Source organism: Plectropomus leopardus, chromosome 20, assembly GCF_026936395.1.
Source record: "Plectropomus leopardus strain MGB_pleo_1.0 chromosome 20, ASM2693639v1, whole genome shotgun sequence".
Lineage (NCBI taxonomy): Eukaryota > Metazoa > Chordata > Actinopteri > Perciformes > Serranidae > Plectropomus > Plectropomus leopardus.
The window spans coordinates 13,776,152-13,797,364 of NC_142195.1; the positions used below are offsets into that span (position 1 = coordinate 13,776,152).

Here is a 21,213-nt window from a genome sequence, read left to right on the forward strand (position 1 = left end):
AAACAAAACAACAACAGAAATGAGATAGAAAAAGTGCTACAAAATTGTAAGAATTTTGTCACGTAATTTTAAATATGTAATCATGACAATTCAAAATATATTTTTTTTACACCTTTTGCTTTTTGCATAGCTTTTCAAAATAATTTTCTAAATCTACTAATTTCTTAGTAGATCTCATTTATATCCAAGTTGCTCATTGTTTTTTTTATTTTAATCTAATAGCTAACAATATTTTTGCTTGCAATGTGTGTAATCATGTTTCCACAGACCATAGCCTGTATTTAAATACTCTTTCAGTCTGTTTCACAGACGCGTGCACAGCGCCCTCCAGAGTTCAGCGGCAGACTCAGTTTCACGTTACTGCCGGAGCTGTTTGTTTCCGAGGAACAACAAAAACATGTCCGAGTACGACAGGATAAACCGTTAATCAGCGACAGCCACCTGAAGTCACCTCAACACGTCGTCGTTTCCACCGACTGCTTTATGATTCCCGTCGTGTTCACGGCCGAAAACCCAGAAAGATGCCGCAGAAAGCACTGGGATCCATTGTAGGTCTTCTTTGTACCGGGACTTGTCTGGTGCAGGTAAGCCGCAGCTAGCGCCCCCGGGTTCGGCTGCCACTTCCAGCCGAGGCCGCTGCTCTTGGGCTGGGTGAAGGCCTCTGCCGATCCTTTTTGTCTCCTCCACAAAGGAAACTGGGCACGGTTAGCTGTTGGGTGACGTCAGTTAGTCAAAGTTTGAATTTATATTTCGACAGTTTACTTGCTAGAAAATTCATAACAACAAGAAAATATATTTAGATGTGTTTTAGTGCCTCAATTCAACAGTTTTAACCAAGTATACCAAGATTAACGTTAGCCGCTGCTAGCTGGTGGCACCCGGCGAATTGACGTATTTATACATAGTTGTAGATATTAGCTAACAGGACAAGGCAGTCGGTCCCAGTTTGTCCTGTTTGTTTCCCCGATAGAATAACGATTTAGATCTAATGTTAAATAGCCTGACACAATATTTACCCTCACAATGGTAACTTAAGCAATTTAGCATTTTATCTGCATATCTGTTTACGTCCTGACCTCATTTGGCACTCTAACGTCATTGTTTTATCTCTGCAAGTTGCTTTCAAAAAACAATTTAAATTCACTTTTAATGTTGTTGCAGCAATTAATAATTGTATTGTACCATTGGCAACATTTAGCAGTGACTGCGGGCAATGCCTCGGTAACATTTCAGTATATGTATTTAAATCTCAGTGAATTTTGTCTGTGTAAATATGGCTGTGACAGCTCAGAAAATTAGCACAGAAGTGTGCAAACTCAACACTGAAGTGACAAATGACAAAGGCTAAATAGACCTTAGAAATAGGTCAGTTTGTCAAGAGCCTGCTATGCAGTTGACTTGAGTGAAAAAATGGCTCTCATTTTCTGTACCTGTTGTATGTACTTTAGGGGAAGGAGTTCTGTTTCGGGGTAAATAATGAGCAGTACCGCTGTGAGATGGGGTACTGCTGTGGAGAGACAGAGTGCTGCACCTACTACTACGAGCTCTGGTGTAAGTTCCTATTGATTTTTTTACCAATTTCTTTATTTACATAAATAACGCAATTGTCTTTCTATCCCATCCCTATTGTCCATTTAACTCTGTTTTCAAGATTTAGCTCTGTTAAATTCTGTCATCAATTGTCTTTATGTGTGTCATTTCATCCTTAAATTAGCTTGACTTGTACAAAAAATATACTGAAAAGTAAAAATGACTTTAGCTTGAAATTTGAGATTGCTTTACTATGATATATGGAGCCCAAATGCCCATGGACTTACCGCCTTTGCCTGACTCAGTTCATCAGTTACCTATGTTATTGTGTTGTCTATTACCTAGCTATTAACCAATGATCGCTTAATCAGTCATCAAGAATTAAATCGAATCTATTAAATTGAATCGATCAGTCGATAGGCTGGCCTTCGCTGTAAAACTATATATGCAGTATTCCTGTGATCTCAACTAAAGAAAAAACACATTGTTTGAAATAAATTAAGTTTTCATGTTTATGTCAAATAACAAATGATTAATTTATTGTTAATTGTATTAATAATAAATTAAGTGCTTGCAATTTGTAACCCTAAATTCCACAATACTGAAAGTTCTAACTTTGATACAATATCTTTAAAGTTATCAGTATTCGATCCCATTTTCTATACCAAAACTGATACTGAGGGCAATCTATTTAACATTTTGTTAAAATATAAATAAAACAAAGCTATCATATGACAGCAATTGCTTTTCTTTTCTTGGTCAGTGGTGGAGAATAGCAAAATGTCTGTAGTAAACATTAACAATAAGAAAGATCGAGAAAAGGGCAGCCGGTACGGGTGTATAAATCAAGGGAAAGATTAGCATTGATGCAGTTTCAACTATTAAAAATCAATATGTATCTATTAATCAGTATTTTCAACAACACTAATCTGTACAGGATGCTAGGATTACACTGAGTCTGTCCCTCCTCATAGGGTTCTGGTTGGTATGGACCCTGATTATCATGCTTAGCTGCTGCTGTGCCTACCGACACCGGAGGGTTAAGATGCGTCTCCAGCAGGAGCAACGTCAACGTGAGATCAGCCTCATGGCCTACCAGGGAGCCTCCAGCTCCTTCATTTCACCTCCTCCGCTCAATCTAAGTGAGTATTCTTTGTGTGCTATTTGGGTTAGTCTTACCAGCAGATGGAGAGGACACTCAGAATGCAGATTACAAACAGAGTATAATGGTGTAAGCAAAGCAGCCCAGATAAGCTATTCTACAACATCTTCCTCCTATGGCAGGGATACTCAGCTTGTTTTGCTTAGGGGCCACTTTTGCAAAATGGCAGGAGGCGAGGGGCCGGTTGCAGCAGCCCCATATGTGTTTCTAGGAGTAAAGGACATTCCAAGAATTTTTTGTGTGATGGATTTCAGGAAATTTCTTGGATATTAGGAGTGTGTTTAGCATTTTGGGACATTTCTGGGATTCTGGGACATTTCTAGGATTGTTGCACATTTCTAGAATTTTAGGATGTTTCTAAGAATTAAAACATTTTCTCTGAATTTAAGACATTTCTAGAATTTTATGGATTTTTAGATTTTTTTTCCAGATTTCAGGACGTTTCTAGGATTTTAGGATGTTTCTGGGACATTAGGACACTAGGGGCTTAGCTGGGACGCCTGTCAGAGGGTGTTAGGAACCACCATGGAGCTTTTTTTGATAAACAAGCTTTGTTTGGATGCTGTTTTATGCACTCTGGCACCTTATGTATACTGAAAGTACTAAAGCAATCCCCAGTGTGAATCACTTATTTTTATTGTGGGTAAGAAAATTGTTGGGGAGCGGGCACCTGGCACCCTGTCAGGGGCTTGATTTGCCCCGCAGGCCGTAAGTTGAGTATATGATTGTCCTTTAGGACAGTGAGTGTCCTTGTGTGCTTATGGACATACTGGGAGATTCAGTTTCTGCTGGGTTTGCCCTGAGGTCTCCCCTGATTCAGTGCAGAGTTGCACCTCTGTATGTCTTAAATAACTTTCCTCCTCTACTTAGAGCCAGTCATCCTACAGACTTCATGTTGGCAGCTTGTATGTACAATATTTATTTAAAACTTTGCTCACTCTACCACCTAAATACAATATAATGTACACATTACAGCGGCAAACCTTGGAAGCTTTATCATTCAGATCCACAAGATACCTGAACTCTCCTTGCAGCAACTGTCCTCTCCTCTTCCTTAATAAAACGGCCACCTCTTAATGAGAGAGTCATAGTTGGAACTTAATGTTGTCCTGCTCAGCTGCAAATTGCCTGAGTGTATATCAGAGATCATAGTCTCATGTTGTGAGAATGGCACCAGACAGCAGAGATGCCACACTAATGTCAGTGGTCACTCCGGACATCAGCTGAAAGTTGATATCGTGTCCCCTAATATCATAAACAGGGGGTGGACAAGCCAAGGTGTATACTTGTCAAGAGTCAGGGGGCCCTCAGTGGACATACTTGACTTACGGTCAAGAATGTGAATACAACTCTTACTTTGAACATTCATAGATAGTGACTCACACTGAGACCCTGGTAACATTTACTCCTGCAGCACTTTCCACGCACAATATTGGAATCAGGAACAACTTTTTCCAAATGTTTAGGGTATGCTTTAGCATTTTTGTTAAGCATGACCTCCGACACTACAGCTTTAAACATATAACCCTGATGTATTCAATGACTTGCCTGTTCAAGGCAGACATATAACACCGTTATACCCCCTCGCCGTTCTGCATATAATGTCCAATCGCCATGCATGTAATCTGGCATAAAATCTGCACTGCGATTTGGTCACATGGCATATGGCACTGGTTTTCGGTTCCAAACCCTAATCATGGAGGACAAAGAAGCAAATTTTAACATTGAAGCACCTATAACCATCAATCTTTTGGCATTTTAGCTTTTAAAAATGACTGAAACAATAAATCACTGATCAACATAGTTTTCGATTACTGTTCTTTTGATTGACTTATTGATTAAAGGACTAGTTGTTACAGCTCTGCGTGGCTGTACACCTGTTTCTATGGGGAAGATGAGTTGAAAGCTAAAGCTGTCCGTATTTGCTGACTCTCAGGGTTCTGGAACGACTGCAAGCTTCCTGACTATGAAGAGGTTGTAGGTCACCCCCCGACACCACCTCCTCCTTACTCTGAAAACCCCCCTGAGACGACTCCAGCGCTCCCTCCACAACTGAGCCAGCCAGACGCCACGGTGCCACAACCCCTGCCCGAGGCAGACCCTGGGGTGGACAGTCAGGCGTCAGGCTCGTCATCAGACCAGGAAGCAGTGTCGATGTCCACCCAAGCGCAGTGTCTGGCAGAGGAGAACGTGGAGGCTTCACTGATTGCAGCGGTGGCGGCAGAGGGGGAGGATGAGGAGCTTGTCACTCGACGTCGCCACGTCACCGGTGACTCAGGGATTGAGGTGTGCGTCTGTCAGATGGACGTAGATGAGGGCTCGGGGCTTGAGGAGGAAAGTGACGAGGAGCACCGGATGTGCAAGGTCACCGGTCAGGACTGCTGCTCCCGGCACCAGCAGCAGACCTTCAGACAGAAGGAGCACACCTCTGAGCTACCCAGCCAGACCGCCAGCACCAGCACTGGAGACCACATGGTGTGATCCGCAACGTGACTAACCAGCCAACTGGCGCGGCTTTCTGCTTCACGCGGAGGGATACAAGATATCTGTTGCTGTCATCATCGCCACAGAGACTGTTTGTGTTTTAATTCTTTGAACTAACACACAGGCATGACGTTAAGATGATGATGATAACTAATCCTTAAAGGCTCCTGATTAAGAAAGATGAATAACACATTGTGCGGACAAGCTCCTGGCTTTTTAAAATTTAGCTTTGCTTTTGTTTAGTGGGGAAACCAGTAAACACATGTTGATGCTTTTTTTTCTTAGCATTGAATGAGAGAACGTCATTGGGTAGTGAGAAGGCAGCAATTGATTGTGACTGCAACCAGAGGTGACTGCTTCCCTCGCTCCTACCCTCTCCTTGAGCACTGCCATCATGTGTCTGACCCGCCACGCTCCTCGATCAGAACATTTCCGGCCATCCCTCCATCTGACATTTTACCTCTGGTGGGATGGTCAACTCGGAGCATACCAATATGGTCAACAACATTTCTCCCCCTATCCCCACTTTGACTCTGAAGCAGAGGAGTCAAAAACAAACCTTGAAAACTAAGGACGATACTGGATGAATCGCCAAGATTTTCCCCCAAAGCTGTGTGTGCGTGAGTGTGTGTGTGTGCTGTGAAATCTAGGGCACAGCTGCATGATGATGTCAGCTCTGAGGTCATGGCAACCGGCGTCTGGTGTGAAGTCTGTGGGACTTTTCGCTTCTAGAGTAGGGGAGACTTTACACCCACAAAGAGCTGTAGACAGAGACAAGAAGGGGTTGTTGTTTTGTCTCCAGGTTTTAAATGCCTCACACCTCCCCCAGCTTCTTTTTTTTCCATGTTTTGATATCCAAATTGTGGTCTCCACAGCTCTGTGGTCACCAGTTGGCATGACTGTGGGTAAGGAGCTTAGAATCAGTTTCAGACTGCATTGAATTCATAGAAATAGCCAAGAGGGCTACGCCACCAGTTTTGTAATCAATAAAAAGCCTCGTGGGGGCTCTGTGTTAGGGTGTTTTATTTACATCAGAGCAAGAAGTGGCAGCATTTTGCTCATTCTAAACAAGCAAATAGTTGGATGTTCATAAAGAGGGATACACTTGCTTTAAAAACAAACATCATAATCAGCTATACTTCAGTAAAAGCTGCAGGTGTCACCATTAATTACAACAAAGCTCCTGACAGGGCTGCTAGAGTGTGTACTAGTGAGTTGTTATAGTGCAGTAGGCAAGGATTGTGTGTCTGTATATCTTTCAAGTGCTGCAGCATCTGTTTGTAATACTTGCTCAGCACTGAGGTGGATTAACTATTAAAAGCACTGGTATTTTGCATGAGGCATGAATTTCTGTGTTTCTATTTGAGTTGATTAGCATTTTCTGGCGCTACTTGCTTTTCTCATCAGCTTGTCAAAATGATTGGCTACACAGCTGTGTACCCAGATGTTGGGGTGAAGAAATTGAGTTGAGATGCCCTGGGTCCAGTTTCATTGTGTTGTTTGACCGTGTGAGCCACGCTGTGCTGTTGTGTGATGCTGGTGGCCAGTTAGCTCATGCTGTCTTGGCTCTCTGTGGCCCCTGTAGCTCTTGGCAGCATGAGGGATTTGCAGTGGTATTTTCCATTGGCAGCAGAGGGTGGGCGCATTAGCAAGTTAAGGTGGATGCACGCTCTGTGCAGTGTTGGCACCGCTGCAGAATCTATTGTGATTTAACTGCATGCTTCTCTGCATTGTTGCATTGCATGTTGCTCGCCCAATATACTGTACAGTGTGTGCAAAACAAAATTACAATTTGTTGCGAGATAAAAGTATGTGCAAGTAGAGCTGCAACAGCTTCAATAAGAATTTAGTTTGCTCAACGACTTTTCATTTGTCTGCTCTGATACTGTGTGTTAAAATGGGCACAGTGTAAAGACTCAGGTCGGTCATTCTGCTTCACACAAGTAACACGCTCACAAAGTGCTGCTTCTCGTTGGCCTTTATCATTGTTATGGTGTGCAACCTCCATGGTGCAATATTTTATTCCAGATAAATCCATCTAAAATGCCCTATATACAGACACTATCTTGGATCTATGGACTATCTTGAATTAACAGTTTAAATGTCCAGTTATCACTTAACAGGCTAACTTTCAAATATAGCTAATAATCACACATTTCCAGCCTGCAAAATAGGGAGTAAATGCTAACATTTCATGCTTGTCAGCTAGATTTATTAAGGCATTAAAATAAGTTGGCATGTCTCTTTATTTTCAGCACTGTTTGAACCCTGACAATGACACATTTAAGAAATTCTTGGCCTCTTAACAAGAGATGATGCTCTGCACTGGCTGTAGTTGTGTTTTTTATCATTCAAGCTGAGTGTATAGGGAAACAAGACAAGAAAAATATCAATATAAAGTGCAACAAAATGAGTGCATGACTTAAACTGAAAGAAGACTTTGTTTCATGTTCATTGAAAAACCAGGTCCAACATCAGTTTTCTTGTGCTGCGTTCAGGCGCCTTTGACAGGCTGTTTAACCCTTTCAGATCTGAGCAGATTGCTTTGATTTCTTTCACAAACATGGGGAAGAAATGGGCAATGACCCACTTGGAGAGAAATGTCCTACAAATTGCAAGAAATTTTTAAAAGGTGATGAACAAAATTACATGAAAATTAGTTTTCATAAAGGAGGTAGAATTATTAGAAATGATAAAAAAAGGGGGAGAAAAAAAGTCCAGAAAAAGATATTTGTTAACATCATATCTTTGAAATTATCTTACAGGAAAAATCATATACATATGTTGTTTGATTTTCTGAACTTTGTTTTTTACTTTTCTTTTTTTTAACGTATTTTCAGGTAATTTTCTCGTAACATTTTACTCATTTCTTGTAAATTTCGGGGACATACGTTAAGTTGCGTTCTCTCCTATGTTTTTGGAAAAATGAAACCAATTGACTCAGGTTTCAAAGGGTTAAATAGGCAACGTGTTGTAAAGTTTGCAGTCCTTGTGTTGCGTAGTCGAACAGGTGCTTAAATATGAAGCCAAACTAACATGACATCGACCTTTTAAGAGGAGCTGTTACACTGTGAGCATGACTACACGCCCATTAGCAGAAATAACAAGACATTTTTTTGACCAACACACCTCAAACTGCCTTGCTGCATCTCTAGAGAGCAAATGTCTTGATCATGGAGCTGCACAATAAAACGAAGCCTCTGTGTGCAGAAACAGACTGCCTTATTCGAGTAGATGTAGTCTTTTGAATGGTCATAGTTGTGTTTTGTTTCTAGCATGATTGCTTCAGAGGCAGAGGAGCGCTTGCATTGATAGAAAATAACGCTTGTTCTGGGAAAGTGTGCTCGCTTTGTGAGAAGAGGATGTGGTTTAAAAACTTTTAAAGCCACAAGTTATAATCTGTCATACGTTGTGTAGAGTTTTACTTGCATTTTGTATCTGAGGGGTGGCTGTGTTGAATTATAACAAACTGTGCGTCTAGTTAGTTGTGGTACTGATGGAATTAGTCAAGACCAGATTTTGTGCTTGTTCTGTTTTTGTTCCAGGGATCTGGTTGCAGTTAGTTTGTGTTGTTAACTGGCTCGAAAACATGATGAAAATAAGGAAAAATGTTGTTTTTCTTTTTTATGATTTTGTTGTGATTTGTGTGTGGAGGACAAAAATGAACAACAAGAGATTGTGTCGTAACCTTCCTGCTAAGGTGCATTTTTGCTTATTTGTATGTAGACAATATAATAGGGGATGTGGGTGAGGAACGACGGGAACGATAGGGGTTCTTGTGTGCATGAGTGAACTGGAGGTCCATAGTTTTCCGATTGCCAAACAACGACTATGCCTCCCTGGTTTTCACACGTTTACCGAGATTAAGGGCTAACAGAAGTCATCAGTTGTGGACAGACATCCAGCCATCCATTTCACCGCGTGATCCGTCTCCTTTGTGCTGTTGATTAAAAGCCACAGTTGCCGAGATCCACTATCTAAACATGGTCCGTGTTTGGACGCCGTTGTTATGTTGTGGTGGAGCTCATATTTAACAATAGCTGATTGTATATTGACTGTATATGTTTGTTTTTACAGGCTTTAACTTTGCCTTTTTTTGTTTTGTCAACGGAGGTGCGTGATGCGACATCCCTCCAACATCCCCTTCCACTTAATGAGATAATTATTTCATAGCTGCATGTGTGGCTGTGACAGGAGTTTTGTTCCGTTGGCTCTTTGTGGACAGTGACTCCACCCTCCGCCAGGCTCTGTCCTGGTAACGCAAACCGTAGCTCTGCGCGTGAAAACGGGAGGCTGCATCAACTCATGCACAAGTGTCGACAGAATAAATCTACCAAAGTCGCTGCCACCTCTGTACTACAGAGATCGTCAGTTTTCATTATTGTGTGCGTGTATGATTGTCATGACGATTTGGTTTCCCACTCTCAGGGTAATCTTTAACAAGCAATGCTTAGAGTTTTAAATACACAAATTATTTGACCCACCAGTCTCATAAAGCCAAAGCCGTTCTTTCGTGATAGTCTCCCCATTTGTTGGTTAATGTTGTTTCTGCATCACGCATCTCTATAGTCTGTTGTACTGAACTAGGCTATGCAAAAACATACTGTTATATGCTGCGACCCCCTTTTCTCACTCTCTCTGTCATTTGTCTGTGGGCACCAGTACAAGCAATATAACTCTCAGTACTCGTGGCACTGCACTGTACTGTAATCTTTGGTTGGTGTGCGTATTTGTTTAAGAAAACGTGTAAAAAAAAAAATACTTGTAATGCTACTGCAATGATGTGTTGAGTATGTATGCTTCCGTGTCAGCTGAGGGGCTTCAGTTAAAAAGCCATTCTAGTTTATTATATACTCTTTTTTTCTCCTCTTTTTGGCTTTTTCCTGCCTGCCTCCTCAACCACTAACACTTTGTACTCCGGACTTATGGATAAACCACATTAGTAAGTTGTTTAAAGCCGGAGGAAAAAGTTGAGTATGTATGTATCTTTAATCTGTTTGCCACTTTTCCATCCGTCATTTTTGTTGCACTAATTCGATGTGTTGGTTTTCTCAGTTAAAGCAACAGCTTTTCTTCTTTTTCCATCCCGGTGAAGTTTCACTGACTGTTGCCTTTTTAATCCTCAGTTATTACAACACAAAACTTTTATATATTATACATATGAAAGACCTCAACATGGAACACAGTCAGCCTACATTAGACCATTTGACTGAAACAGGGACATTGTCATTGTTCCCATCCAACAACTTGTAAACTGTACTTTTATTCTCAACCATATGATACCAAACAGATGGAGGTGCCATGGTTGAGTTATGCGGATTTTTTTTTTTTTTTTTTTTGCCAAAATGAGAAACATCCTAGTTTGAGAGGGAAGCAGGCATTTACAAACACACAACCGACTCTTTCTACATTGTTTTCCTAATAACTTTAAACAAGCCAAAATGAGTAATGTGGGAAAAACAGAGAAAAAAATATGTAAAGCACTGAATGAAAGATAAAAAGGCTTTGGGTTTCGTAAGAAGTCTGCTGTGTACTCGTTGGGTCATCATTTGTATTTTATTTTTTTAATAAAACAAAGATTGGCACTCAGCTGACTGAGTCTTTGGCATTTTTCCCCCCAAAATCCTCAAATAGCCTTTTTAGGGTTCCCACAGTCATAAAATTCTTGTAAAAAGTTAGAAATCAGAAGTACTGTTTGAATCCACTTTGTTTTGGCTCTAGTTTTAAATGTAAATATAAAAATCCCAAATAGGCTTGCGGATAAGATTGTCATGGTACAATAATATCACGGTTTCACTGCATCACAATATTACAGAAAATTATTATCTTTGTTTGTCATGGAAAAGGGGTCAAATATTGTGGAAAAGTTTTGAGATTTTATTGATATTATCTGTGGGAACTTGCCTTTTGCACAGTCCAGGTACAATATTTGTAAAGCCTAAAAAAAAAACAAAAAAAAAAAAAAAAACATTGAGTGCTTGAAGAGAAATGAACCTTGAGCACTCGAGCGTGTTGCCCTTCCCTAACATGTGACAAAGCGGAGATATTGATCTGGAGGAACATCGCACGGCTGTGTGAGAGCCTGAGTTATTGACAGGGTGTTATGTCATCGAAAAATGGGATGTTGTTGCCCACACAAACACACACTGAAAGCCTTAAACGTTAGACGCGCTTTCTACAGCACACTGCAGAGTTGTTATAGTTTTGTGTTTTTTAAAAGCTTTTTATTTAGACGTCTTCATTTTCAATTTTAATATGAGTTCAGTTTAGTTTCCAGAGTGGGTCTGCTTGTTTCAGTTTAGTTTCTATCATTTAAAAATATTTATTTTTAGTTTAGTTTTTATTAGTTCCAGTATTAGTTTTTTCTTTCTTTTTTTTGTAAATTGTGATATGGCTGGTATTTATAAGGGGCAAGATTCAAGTTCAGAATAGGTATTACAATACAAACATAACCTTGTGAAAGCAATTGACTCCCGGTCTCATAAAACATATGCACCAATGCCTCCTGGTGTTTCCTGTTTATTTTTATTTTAATCAGTTTTGTGAGTACATGGGTTAGTATTTGAATTTTTGTATTTATTTTATTTGGTTTTTTATTTGGTTAATTTCTTTTAGTTAATTAACATGTTTTTTCAAATGTTGCTTGAATTTTTAGTTTAGTTTTAGTTAACTATAACAACCTTGGTGCACTTTTTATCAGGAGGTGATTTATTCTGTAACTTTCTATCTGGAGCACAGATAAAAACGTATCTGTATGTTGTTGCTTTAAATATTAGCACTTCATACGCACAGATCATAAATAACATCATGTGGGTTTTGTTTGGTCTTTAATGAGGCAATTAAATAGTCGAAGACAAATGAAGAGGATGAATGGATAAAAAAAGATAATATGTGGTTCACTGTATGGATTCATGAGACACATTTTACATACAAAACAAACGGAAAATAAATAAAGAAGGGCGGTTGTCAAAGTGGCTACAGGAAATGAGGAAGTCCTCACTAATTGCACAACTGAAAAAAGCACCACATAAAGAATAAATGATGTTGACATGAGGCCTGCAAACGTTTCCAGATCATATACAGGAAGACGGGGCTGAGTCAACAACAGCTGGCAGACAAACGCCTCCGTCCTGAGAGGGCAGCCTGAGGGCAAACCAGCACGTTTGTTCAGTTCACAGCAAAAGCATACATGACACAGAAACAGAGGTGATGTTTTTACATATAACAAAATCATATTAGTGTTCAATGTGCAAAGACAATGTGTCAGCAAAAGGGAATAATAGCAATAAATGAGTAGTCAATAAAATTCTCTTCAGTGCAAAGTCCATTTCTAACATTAAAATTCATCTCTTAAATATATTCAGAAGAATTTGCTCTAAACCGATCCCCAAAAAATTGAAATTCTCTCAAATACACACATACAATTTGAGGGAGGGAAGAGTGGTAAATAGAAAATAACATTTTGCCAGAGCTAATATTGTTAAAAAAATCAAAAAATTCAATTAAATATTTCCCTGAAACGTCCAATCTTTGTCACATGCATTGATGAGGAGGATCCGTTTTCCATATGCTTTACATCTACATATGGAAAAGGTCAAGCATAATGTAAACAAAGCATAGCTGTAGCCTAAAAAATAACCTAAACAATTGTCATGCATACTACAACAACAGCAGGAGAATATACAGCATAGTATATAGTATATACTCAGGGTCAAAATGATGGAGTACAAATCACAAAGATGCTTTTACTACTGCAAAGAAGTGAGGAGACGCATCCTTACTGACAGAAAGGATGGCTTTTGGATGCTATTTAGTTATCATTCAAGTCATACTGCAGAGTAGGAACATATTGGATACTTAAATATTTCTCAAAGCCATAAAATCAACATCAGTTAACTGAAAATGAGTGGACAAAATACCAGAATTTCATATTTTTTTGTTTTATGCAGCAAACAGTGACAAAAAAAATAAATGTAGCTGCTCACAAGATGTCATTCTGCACGTTTACTGTGCATCAAGTACAGAGGTGGAGATGGTAAGGCCCAGTTGGTGTGTGTCAGGCAGGGGCTGCTTCATGACTACCAGTGGTTGGACGATGGCTTTTTGCAGCAGGTGATACATCTACTCCGTCTCCTGTCAAAATAATGTCCTCAGGATAAAACTATCTGCTGCTCTCCGCTGGCTGACAGCAGTGCCTCACTTCTGTCTTAGTGTGTTTGGGGTCCACGGACCGCAGTAATTATCACAATCACCACCTCCGTCTTTTTTTTAAAAAAAAGTCCTTCAGTAGAAACGCTTGCGTCGGCTCTCGTTCCAGTGGCTGTAGACCACCAGGACGATGACGATGAGGAAGATGCATCCCAGCATTGAGAAGAGCACGGTGAAGAAGATAGCTATTCCGCTCATCCCTTCTTCATTCTGACCCACTGGAAGAGAGGACGAGGCACAGGGATTAAAGAGAGAAGGAAGTGTGAAGGAATAAAGTGGATGATGGAGGGATGAGGGAGGTGATTAAAGATGGAAGAAAGAGTGAAAAGCAGCAGACAGAGACGGAGAGAGGAAAAGAGTGACGTTTGTGTTAGCCCAGAGATAGACTTGCTTTTTAACCAAGTTATAATATAATATAATATATATAGTGTTCTATGTAAGTCTTGGTTTTTGTTGGATTAATGTCGACTCACTGGTTACTTTTTTGTTCTTTGTTGTCATTTATCATTTGTTGTATTTTACTGTAAAATTTCCATTTGTATAAGCCATCTTGGGAGATAACTTCCATCCTCTGAGCTCTGGGAGGCGCTCTAGAGTCCCTCTGACAACTAAAAATGTATTCAAGAAGTCCTTCATCCCAAATGAAATCTATATTCTTAACTGGAGACAGTGATATGAACTGATTTAATGTGTTACGTGTTTCTTATGACCTTGTCTTTATGTGTGTTTTACTAACTGCTTGTCTGTTTTTTATTGTGTTGTCTTCTGTGTCTGGTTGGCCAAAGACAAATTTCCAACCTGGTGGACAATAAAGATATAAATGATAGATTCTATAATTGTATTCGTGTCAACAAATAGCTGGATTGTTAACAGAAGTGTGGACATACGTCTTCATGTACTACGCATGACACTGGAGGATTCCAGTAGAGGGCGCACCGAAGAACTCAGACCACAGAGAACTTCCAGGTTGGCAGGATGTGAATGATAAACATGGGGACTCTCGAGGAGGTGACGCTCCCTGGTTACAGAACTGATCACTCTGAAATCACTGTGGATCACGGCACAGCGTCAGTATCTGAGGACGTGTACAACCAACGCTCCAGATGGACGTAGGAAACGCAAGGTAACCATCATGCACACAATAACGCTTAGTTTAAAGCAAGCAGCTTAACTCCACCAAAATGTGTGTGTGTGTGTGTGTGTGTGTGTGTGTGTCTTACATCTGAGCAGCTCAATGTTATCCACACTGGGTATGGTTATCTCCTCTTCCTCCTCTTCTTCCTGTTTACTCCGTAACACCGTCAGTTGGTAGAGTTTCAGGGAAATGATATCATGGTTGTCTGTAAATTTAGAACCAAAAAACAAAGTGGTTAAAAGTGCTTGTACTTAATTAAATGTGCTGCACGCTTTCGCTGAAAATGTTTCCAGAGCAAAAGAAAGGCTTTGCAAATCTGACTGTGCCACCATTTGCTATCAGTTTATTTATTTTTGTGAATGAATGGGTTATTTAAATATCAAAATCCCAAATTGCAGAACTAATGTTTCGCAATTTTGAAGTAATCCAAAGGCCGAATGACAACCAACTTGAGTTTTAGACATCCTTTTTCTTTCATCCTTTTTTTGAAATAACAGTGCTGCTTTGATTCAAGCTGATGAAATAAATCTCATGTTTTCAGTTTAAAAAAAACAAAAAAGTGTTATCAAGGTAACGGAGATAAAATTGCATTTGAGATCTAAAATGGTTTGGATAGTAGTTTGATTTATGTAGACTGTAATCTGTCAGTTATGGGGATGTTGACTTTGTTCTTAGTTTAATTCACTTTCTTTCTAACTGTAATGGTATGCTGAGTTACACTTAGCTATGATCGCTTTCACGATACAAGGCTCTGTTTGTCCCTCCTAAATCGATGGCGCAAAAACAGCCAAGCATGAGCAGAAAATAATTAGTCTTTTATGCTCTCGTGATAATTCTTATCAGATAAAATAAACTTTGAAACTAGGATACAGAAAAGTGAAAAGTAAATCACTATAACTTGAGGAGCTACTGTGAACGATGAACGCTGTTTACCAGAGAGGTCTCCAGTGATGGCTGAGGCTCCAAAATAAAAGCCTCGGGGAAGCCGCACCCCGGGTATGTCCAGGCAGTCCCTCCACTCATGCTGCCCGTCAATGTCTATCATCACCTGGAGAACAGAAGCGATTTATTGACTTTTCACTGAATGTAACATGTGGTTCATCGTCGGCACTCAAAGGAATCTAACTTTTAGTTTTAATCTGTAAACCTGAAAAACAGCCATCTTGTCATCTTGTATTTTGCTCCTCTAGAAAGACATTTCTCTCTGTGTAACTTTCAGACTAAGTAATTTTTTGCTGGTGCCGGCTTTAATGGAGGCTTCAGCTGCTCAGATTTCTGCTGTTTGTGTCTGTACTTTTTAAAGTATTCTTTTTTTCCGTGTAACCTTAAACGGGGTGCTGATATAAAAGAGCATGCATGCTCAGCCAGTCTAAAATAATTGTTAGCTGGCAAAACTCGGCGCACCCAGCCCATGTTAACCACAGGTTAGACAGCTGAGGACATGAGGAAGTGTCTGCCTTTGCTAAGCTGTGTTCTTATGGTAGATAACTGAAGAGAGTCTCTCACCGTGAGCCTGCGGCGGACGTATCGGATGAAGAGGAAGGTGTCGTGTTTGAGGTTGCGCACCATTGCGTTGCAACCCCCGAGCTCTGTGGGCCGACCGTCTCTTTCGTGGTCGTAGCTGATGCTGCCATTGCCGACCATAGCCAGGACGAAGGGGAAAATCCTCTTGCGTGGAAAAGAGAACAGCGAGGACAGACTTGATTTAAATAAGTCTCTCAGTTGATGATACTTTTACTTTTATATTACTGGTCTGCTCACACTTTGCAGCCAAGTCTGGAATCATGCAGAACCATTTTTACAGTCGACAGTGCCATGCAGACTGCAGAGATTTCTATTGAATTTTATGTGGCTTTTGTCATGAAAAAAAAACCAAGCATGTCACCATATTGTTTAAAAAATAAGGGTATGTTTGCAGCCAGAGAAGCATGCTGTATAATGAGGTCAAACATAAAATTGGGATCAAATGTCCCAAAAGCCAGTTACCTGTGTGCGAGGAGTATATCTTTTCTTCTGCGCCTGTCTCCAAATAGTTGCGAAAATAAACACAAAGATGGTGCTTTTACACACATTTGCAAGAACCCCTGTTAATGGCTTGCACTTGAACTTTCACTCAACCCGTCTTTATTTTCCCACAACACGTTAAATCTAAGCAGTGCGACTCCAACATACCTCTAGCTGTTTCTCCTCATTGGGATACGTGTCCACAAACACACCCAAGCCAGTGAAGTTGTCCATATTTCCAAAAACAGGACCTGAAAAAGAATAAAAAGAGCAATTATGAGTGAAATCTTTTTTAATAACTGATTTTTTTAAAATTATTGTTAATAATGACTTTATATTATCTCATTTGTATTATTTTCACTGGTCTCTGTACTTTTTACTTTCACTTAAATATGTCATTTAACATTGACTGTTTTTTTTATTGTCTAATCTTATCATCCTTTTGCTTTTGTGTTGCATTTTTAGTGTGAAGCACTTTAAGCTGCATCCCTTGCATTAAAAGTACTCCATAAATACATTTTTATAAATATTTTTTTTAAAATAATAATAATTATTATTATTAGCATTGTAATTATTATTATTATTATTAATAATAATAATAATAATAATAATATGTTTAAGTGTAGATGATAAAAATATTAAGAAATATTTCCTGTAATGTTTACCTTTCTGCGTACGTTCCTTAGTGTACCAAATTGCCAGCCCATCACCGTTCAGGTTCTTCTTTCCTTGACCATGAATCTTAAAGTGCACCTGCATCTCCCAGTCTGTTAAATGGCAAGGCTAGAAACACAAAACAGTTTAAAAAGCCACTGAAATACATGATGGTTACACCAACAATATCACAATAAACACATTAGAGGACAATAAGACATTTTTACATTTCTGATTTCGCCAGGTGAAGGTCTTTGGTAAAACCTAACCCCCATAGAAAGCAGATGACCTGACCAAAATGTAATCATACTGAAATCTGGTTTCACTTTTAATAGTGACGTTTTCTGTAGCGCTGTCTAGGCGTCACAGAGATGACTGGTTGGGTTGAGGTCAAGGCAAGAGGAACACACAAATGAAAGAGGAAATCCGCTGCGGCCTTCAGTGGCGAAATACAAGTACAAGTGTTCAAGTCTTCCGCTGAGTGGGGTGATATTTAGGTCAGCATATTAGAGATATGGGATAAACATCCAACCACAATCATGGGCGGCAGAAGATGAGGGTGTTTATTTTGGTAAGTGCGAGATAAGATCCAAGAAGGGTGAGGTGAGGACGATGGCAGACAGACTGTCTGAAGGCTAAAACAACCTTTACTGATTAAATATAACCAACTGAAACTTAATAACAAAACGTAAATAACTGTAAACCACATTTCCAAAGAATACAGTATATACCTACTTACAGTACAGCTTCTGTACAAACCTTGTTGATATTTCCAACGCTTTGATAACTTGCTTTGTATACACTGAGCTGTCAGTTTACCAGCATTTATATCAATGAAGGTGGACTTTTCCGAATAACGCATCACAACTGAGTAGTATCGCAAACAACTTATAATTAAGCTTGTTTAACTTCACCTTTTGTTACATAATGGCTCTAATCCTTCTTTTTGTCTGCATAGTTGTCGCTGGGTTGTAAATATATTACCTGTAACCTTTTCATCTGACCTGTTTTGATGCTCCACACTGGCATATCACAAGTCAGTAATGCTGCAGTTAACCAGTACAAGTCATAGTGCAAGTTTATACTCACAAGGCGGCTCCACACTGCCCCCTGCCTGCTCTGCATGTCAGGTGTGAGGCGCACCTGCTCGGTGGTTACCATGGCATCCCCCATCAGCTCCCAGTGGGAGGAGCCTAGAGATCCCACACCTGTGCACACAAATAGCACCATCATGGCATAGGAGAAAGATGACACAGCACAAAGGAGCTCATTCAGCCACTGCTTTGTTACTGACCAGCACATCTGCTGCACATGTTCTGCTGCTCCTACTGTATATCTCAGTGTATTCACTACACATCATCCATAATACCATATCTATCCAGCATATTCATAACTTACTTTTTATTATATTTTTTAATTTATATTACAGCTAGACATATTATTCTGCACTTCACTGTAGTGGCGGGAATCACCTGAGGCACCACGATACAATATTATCACGATAATTAAGTCAAATTACAGTATTACTGTGCTTTTAAATGTTTTCTGTTATGCTGAGTATTGCGATTTCTCAACTTTCTTTACCTACCTTGTCTATTAATTTCACTTAAATACTCTTTTACTGCAGCAAATGTACCTTGTTAACATAAAAAATAATACATTTTATAATTCTTGTTGAATATCAAGTTTAATTTGTATTTGCAATATTAAAAATTTATAAAATGAAAAAATAGATACTTGGCATCCATGTAATGATACAATATTGTTGTGCAAAATATTGCAATACTATGCCTAATGACTTTTTCTCCTACCTCTAAGTTACTGCTTTTTTTGTTTGCTTATTTGTTTGTTCTTTTTTCTTCTGGTTTGATGCTAAACTGCATTTCTTAGTGTCAGTGTCTGTACTCCAGTGATACTCAACTTATGTTGGGGTGCCATGTGGCTCACCAGTTGTCACTTCACAATGAAATTAATATATTATATATATATATATATATATATACACATATATATATATATATATACACATATATATATATACATATATATGTTTTTTGTGCATATACATTGTATATTGTATTTACACACTTAACACACATATTATACATATATTTATATTTTTAAATATTTGACATACTAGTGCTTGTTCCCCCCGGGAACAATTAAGTAATTCAGATTTTGATACTGAATATAAATGCCAAAGGGGTGCCAAATTGGATTTGTTGATTTTTTTAAAGAGCCTAATAATATAGTTTCTTTATTCTTCTTCTTGTTATGAGGCACCCCAGTTCCCCCGACAGCTATGCCCCACTTGTCCTAAAATCCTAGAAACACCCCTGCATACACCTGAACTGTACAGGGCTGCACTTTGTTTAATTACTGGCCCCTCATCATGTCGATAAAGTGGCCCCCAGGCAAAGCACGTTGAGTATTTCTGTGCAATCACAATAAAAGTGAATCTTATCTGTTCTGTTTAAGACACCAACAGCAAGCTTCATCTGACGACTGAAAGCGTTTAGAGATAAATTGAAACATTTTAAGAGAAAACGAGCTCGACTATAGACGTAATTTAATCGTAAATGCATAATGTTCTGGAAACATCTGTCCTCAGCCCCCCCCCGTGACAGTCTGTGGGTGAAAAACGGGTAACAGCGCTACCTTGATACGGCTTGGAGAGAGAATACTCCCGCTTCAAAAACTCCTCCATTTCGTGATCATCCTCAGCCAAACACCGGCTGGCAATGACAATAAGGAAAGCGAAAGTCCAGTGTGATATTAAAGGCATTATTTTCCGTCTGAATGGTGATTTTGGAGCCCTGTAATGAATGCTACTGCAGGAGGCAGCCATCGTAGGTCAAAAGTCCGCCCATTGAATCGTCAGCTTCCTTTCCATTGGCTCACTGTGTTGCATGGCTCCTTGCCATTGGTCCACTTGATTGTCAATGAGAATTCACGCCTTTGATTGGATGCATTCTGCGATTGTTTTAGAGACCATCAATAGTGAAAATAAATCAATTTACTTATTAAATCTGAACTGCAACCGAGCTGTAATAAGCTATTTTATATATTTTTTTGATCTATCTTTATATTTTAATGTGCAAATAAATAAACAGAACTCAAGGGATAATATTAACAATGAAAATAGCGCATTCAGGGGTCAACACAACTATAGTATAGTGAAAAACACAAGGGGATCAAACAGGAAATAAAATGAAATAAAATAAAGATTTGCAAAAATGTATAGTTTTGCTTAGTTTTAATTACATAATTAGTTTGACATTGTTTTAAGATATATTTCTAGATCAGATTTTAGTGGTATATGAGGACAATTTCTTTAAACATGACATGAATGTAAAATTTTGTTTAAATAATGAACAAATTAATTATATACTGTTCATTCTTGGAGAAATTATTATTTTATTATTAGTTTTATTATTATTTTATTATATAGTAGTAATAGTAGTAGTAGAAGTAAAAATAAGGTTGTATTTCAGGTTGTATGTGTTATAATGTTTTTACCATTATTACAGAAGGTGCATTTTTTATTAATATCAGGAATGTATCTATAGATAATAACAATTATTGAATAGTATCTCTGTATAATTTTAAAAAGCATGATTTTGTTGGTCACCGCATATTTGTGAGGAAGAGTAAATACAGTAATCCTTGTCTTACCTTAAAGAGCCTGGTCTGTCCATTTTTTATATAGCAGGTGCTGCTGTTCTCGGAATAAGTGAATTTTTAATTAAAGTATTGCTGAATTTTTTTTTGTCAAAAATTGAGATTCCATCCACAATAATGCTGTAACTGGCTATAGTGATATTGTCTATATCGTATATATTTGAGTGGCAGCGTGATAAGGGTATAACACCAGTTGGCAGTGCAATTACTGCAGTATTATGCTCGTGTTGGGAGATAGGAATACTATACATATATGTACATATAGATATATATAGATATATGTATATTTCATCAGCCATTTGATGTGCTAACCATAGGTGGCCTTGTTTAAGTGAAGAAATACAGATCAATAAAA

At 38.9% G+C, this 21,213-nt stretch overlaps 2 protein-coding genes across 3 annotated transcripts; one reads left to right on the forward strand and one right to left on the reverse strand.

The window, feature by feature from the left end:
- Positions 1-323: 323 nt before the first annotated feature.
- On the forward strand, positions 324-10,765 carry wbp1 (WW domain binding protein 1). Its single transcript, XM_042508880.2, has 4 exons — positions 324-584; positions 1,449-1,551; positions 2,505-2,672; positions 4,629-10,765. The coding sequence occupies exons 1-4, from the start codon at positions 522-524 to the stop codon at positions 5,171-5,173; spliced, it is 879 nt and encodes a 292-aa protein (XP_042364814.2). The 5' UTR covers positions 324-521; the 3' UTR covers positions 5,174-10,765.
- A 1,221-nt stretch (positions 10,766-11,986) lies between these two features.
- On the reverse strand, positions 11,987-20,056 carry lman2la (lectin, mannose-binding 2-like a). 2 transcript variants are annotated; one of them, XM_088070849.1, is made up of 9 exons: positions 19,836-20,056; positions 18,267-18,385; positions 17,189-17,306; positions 16,692-16,774; positions 16,506-16,538; positions 16,026-16,187; positions 15,453-15,567; positions 14,605-14,724; positions 11,987-13,602 (listed from the first exon to the last, which is right to left on the reverse strand). In XM_088070849.1, the coding sequence occupies exons 1-9, from the start codon at positions 20,023-20,025 to the stop codon at positions 13,460-13,462; spliced, it is 1,083 nt and encodes a 360-aa protein (XP_087926975.1). In that variant the 5' UTR covers positions 20,026-20,056; the 3' UTR covers positions 11,987-13,459. The 2 variants fall into 2 exon arrangements, with proteins under 2 accessions (XP_087926975.1, XP_042365141.2); XM_042509207.2 differs by lacking the exon at positions 16,506-16,538.
- Positions 20,057-21,213: the final 1,157 nt, after the last annotated feature.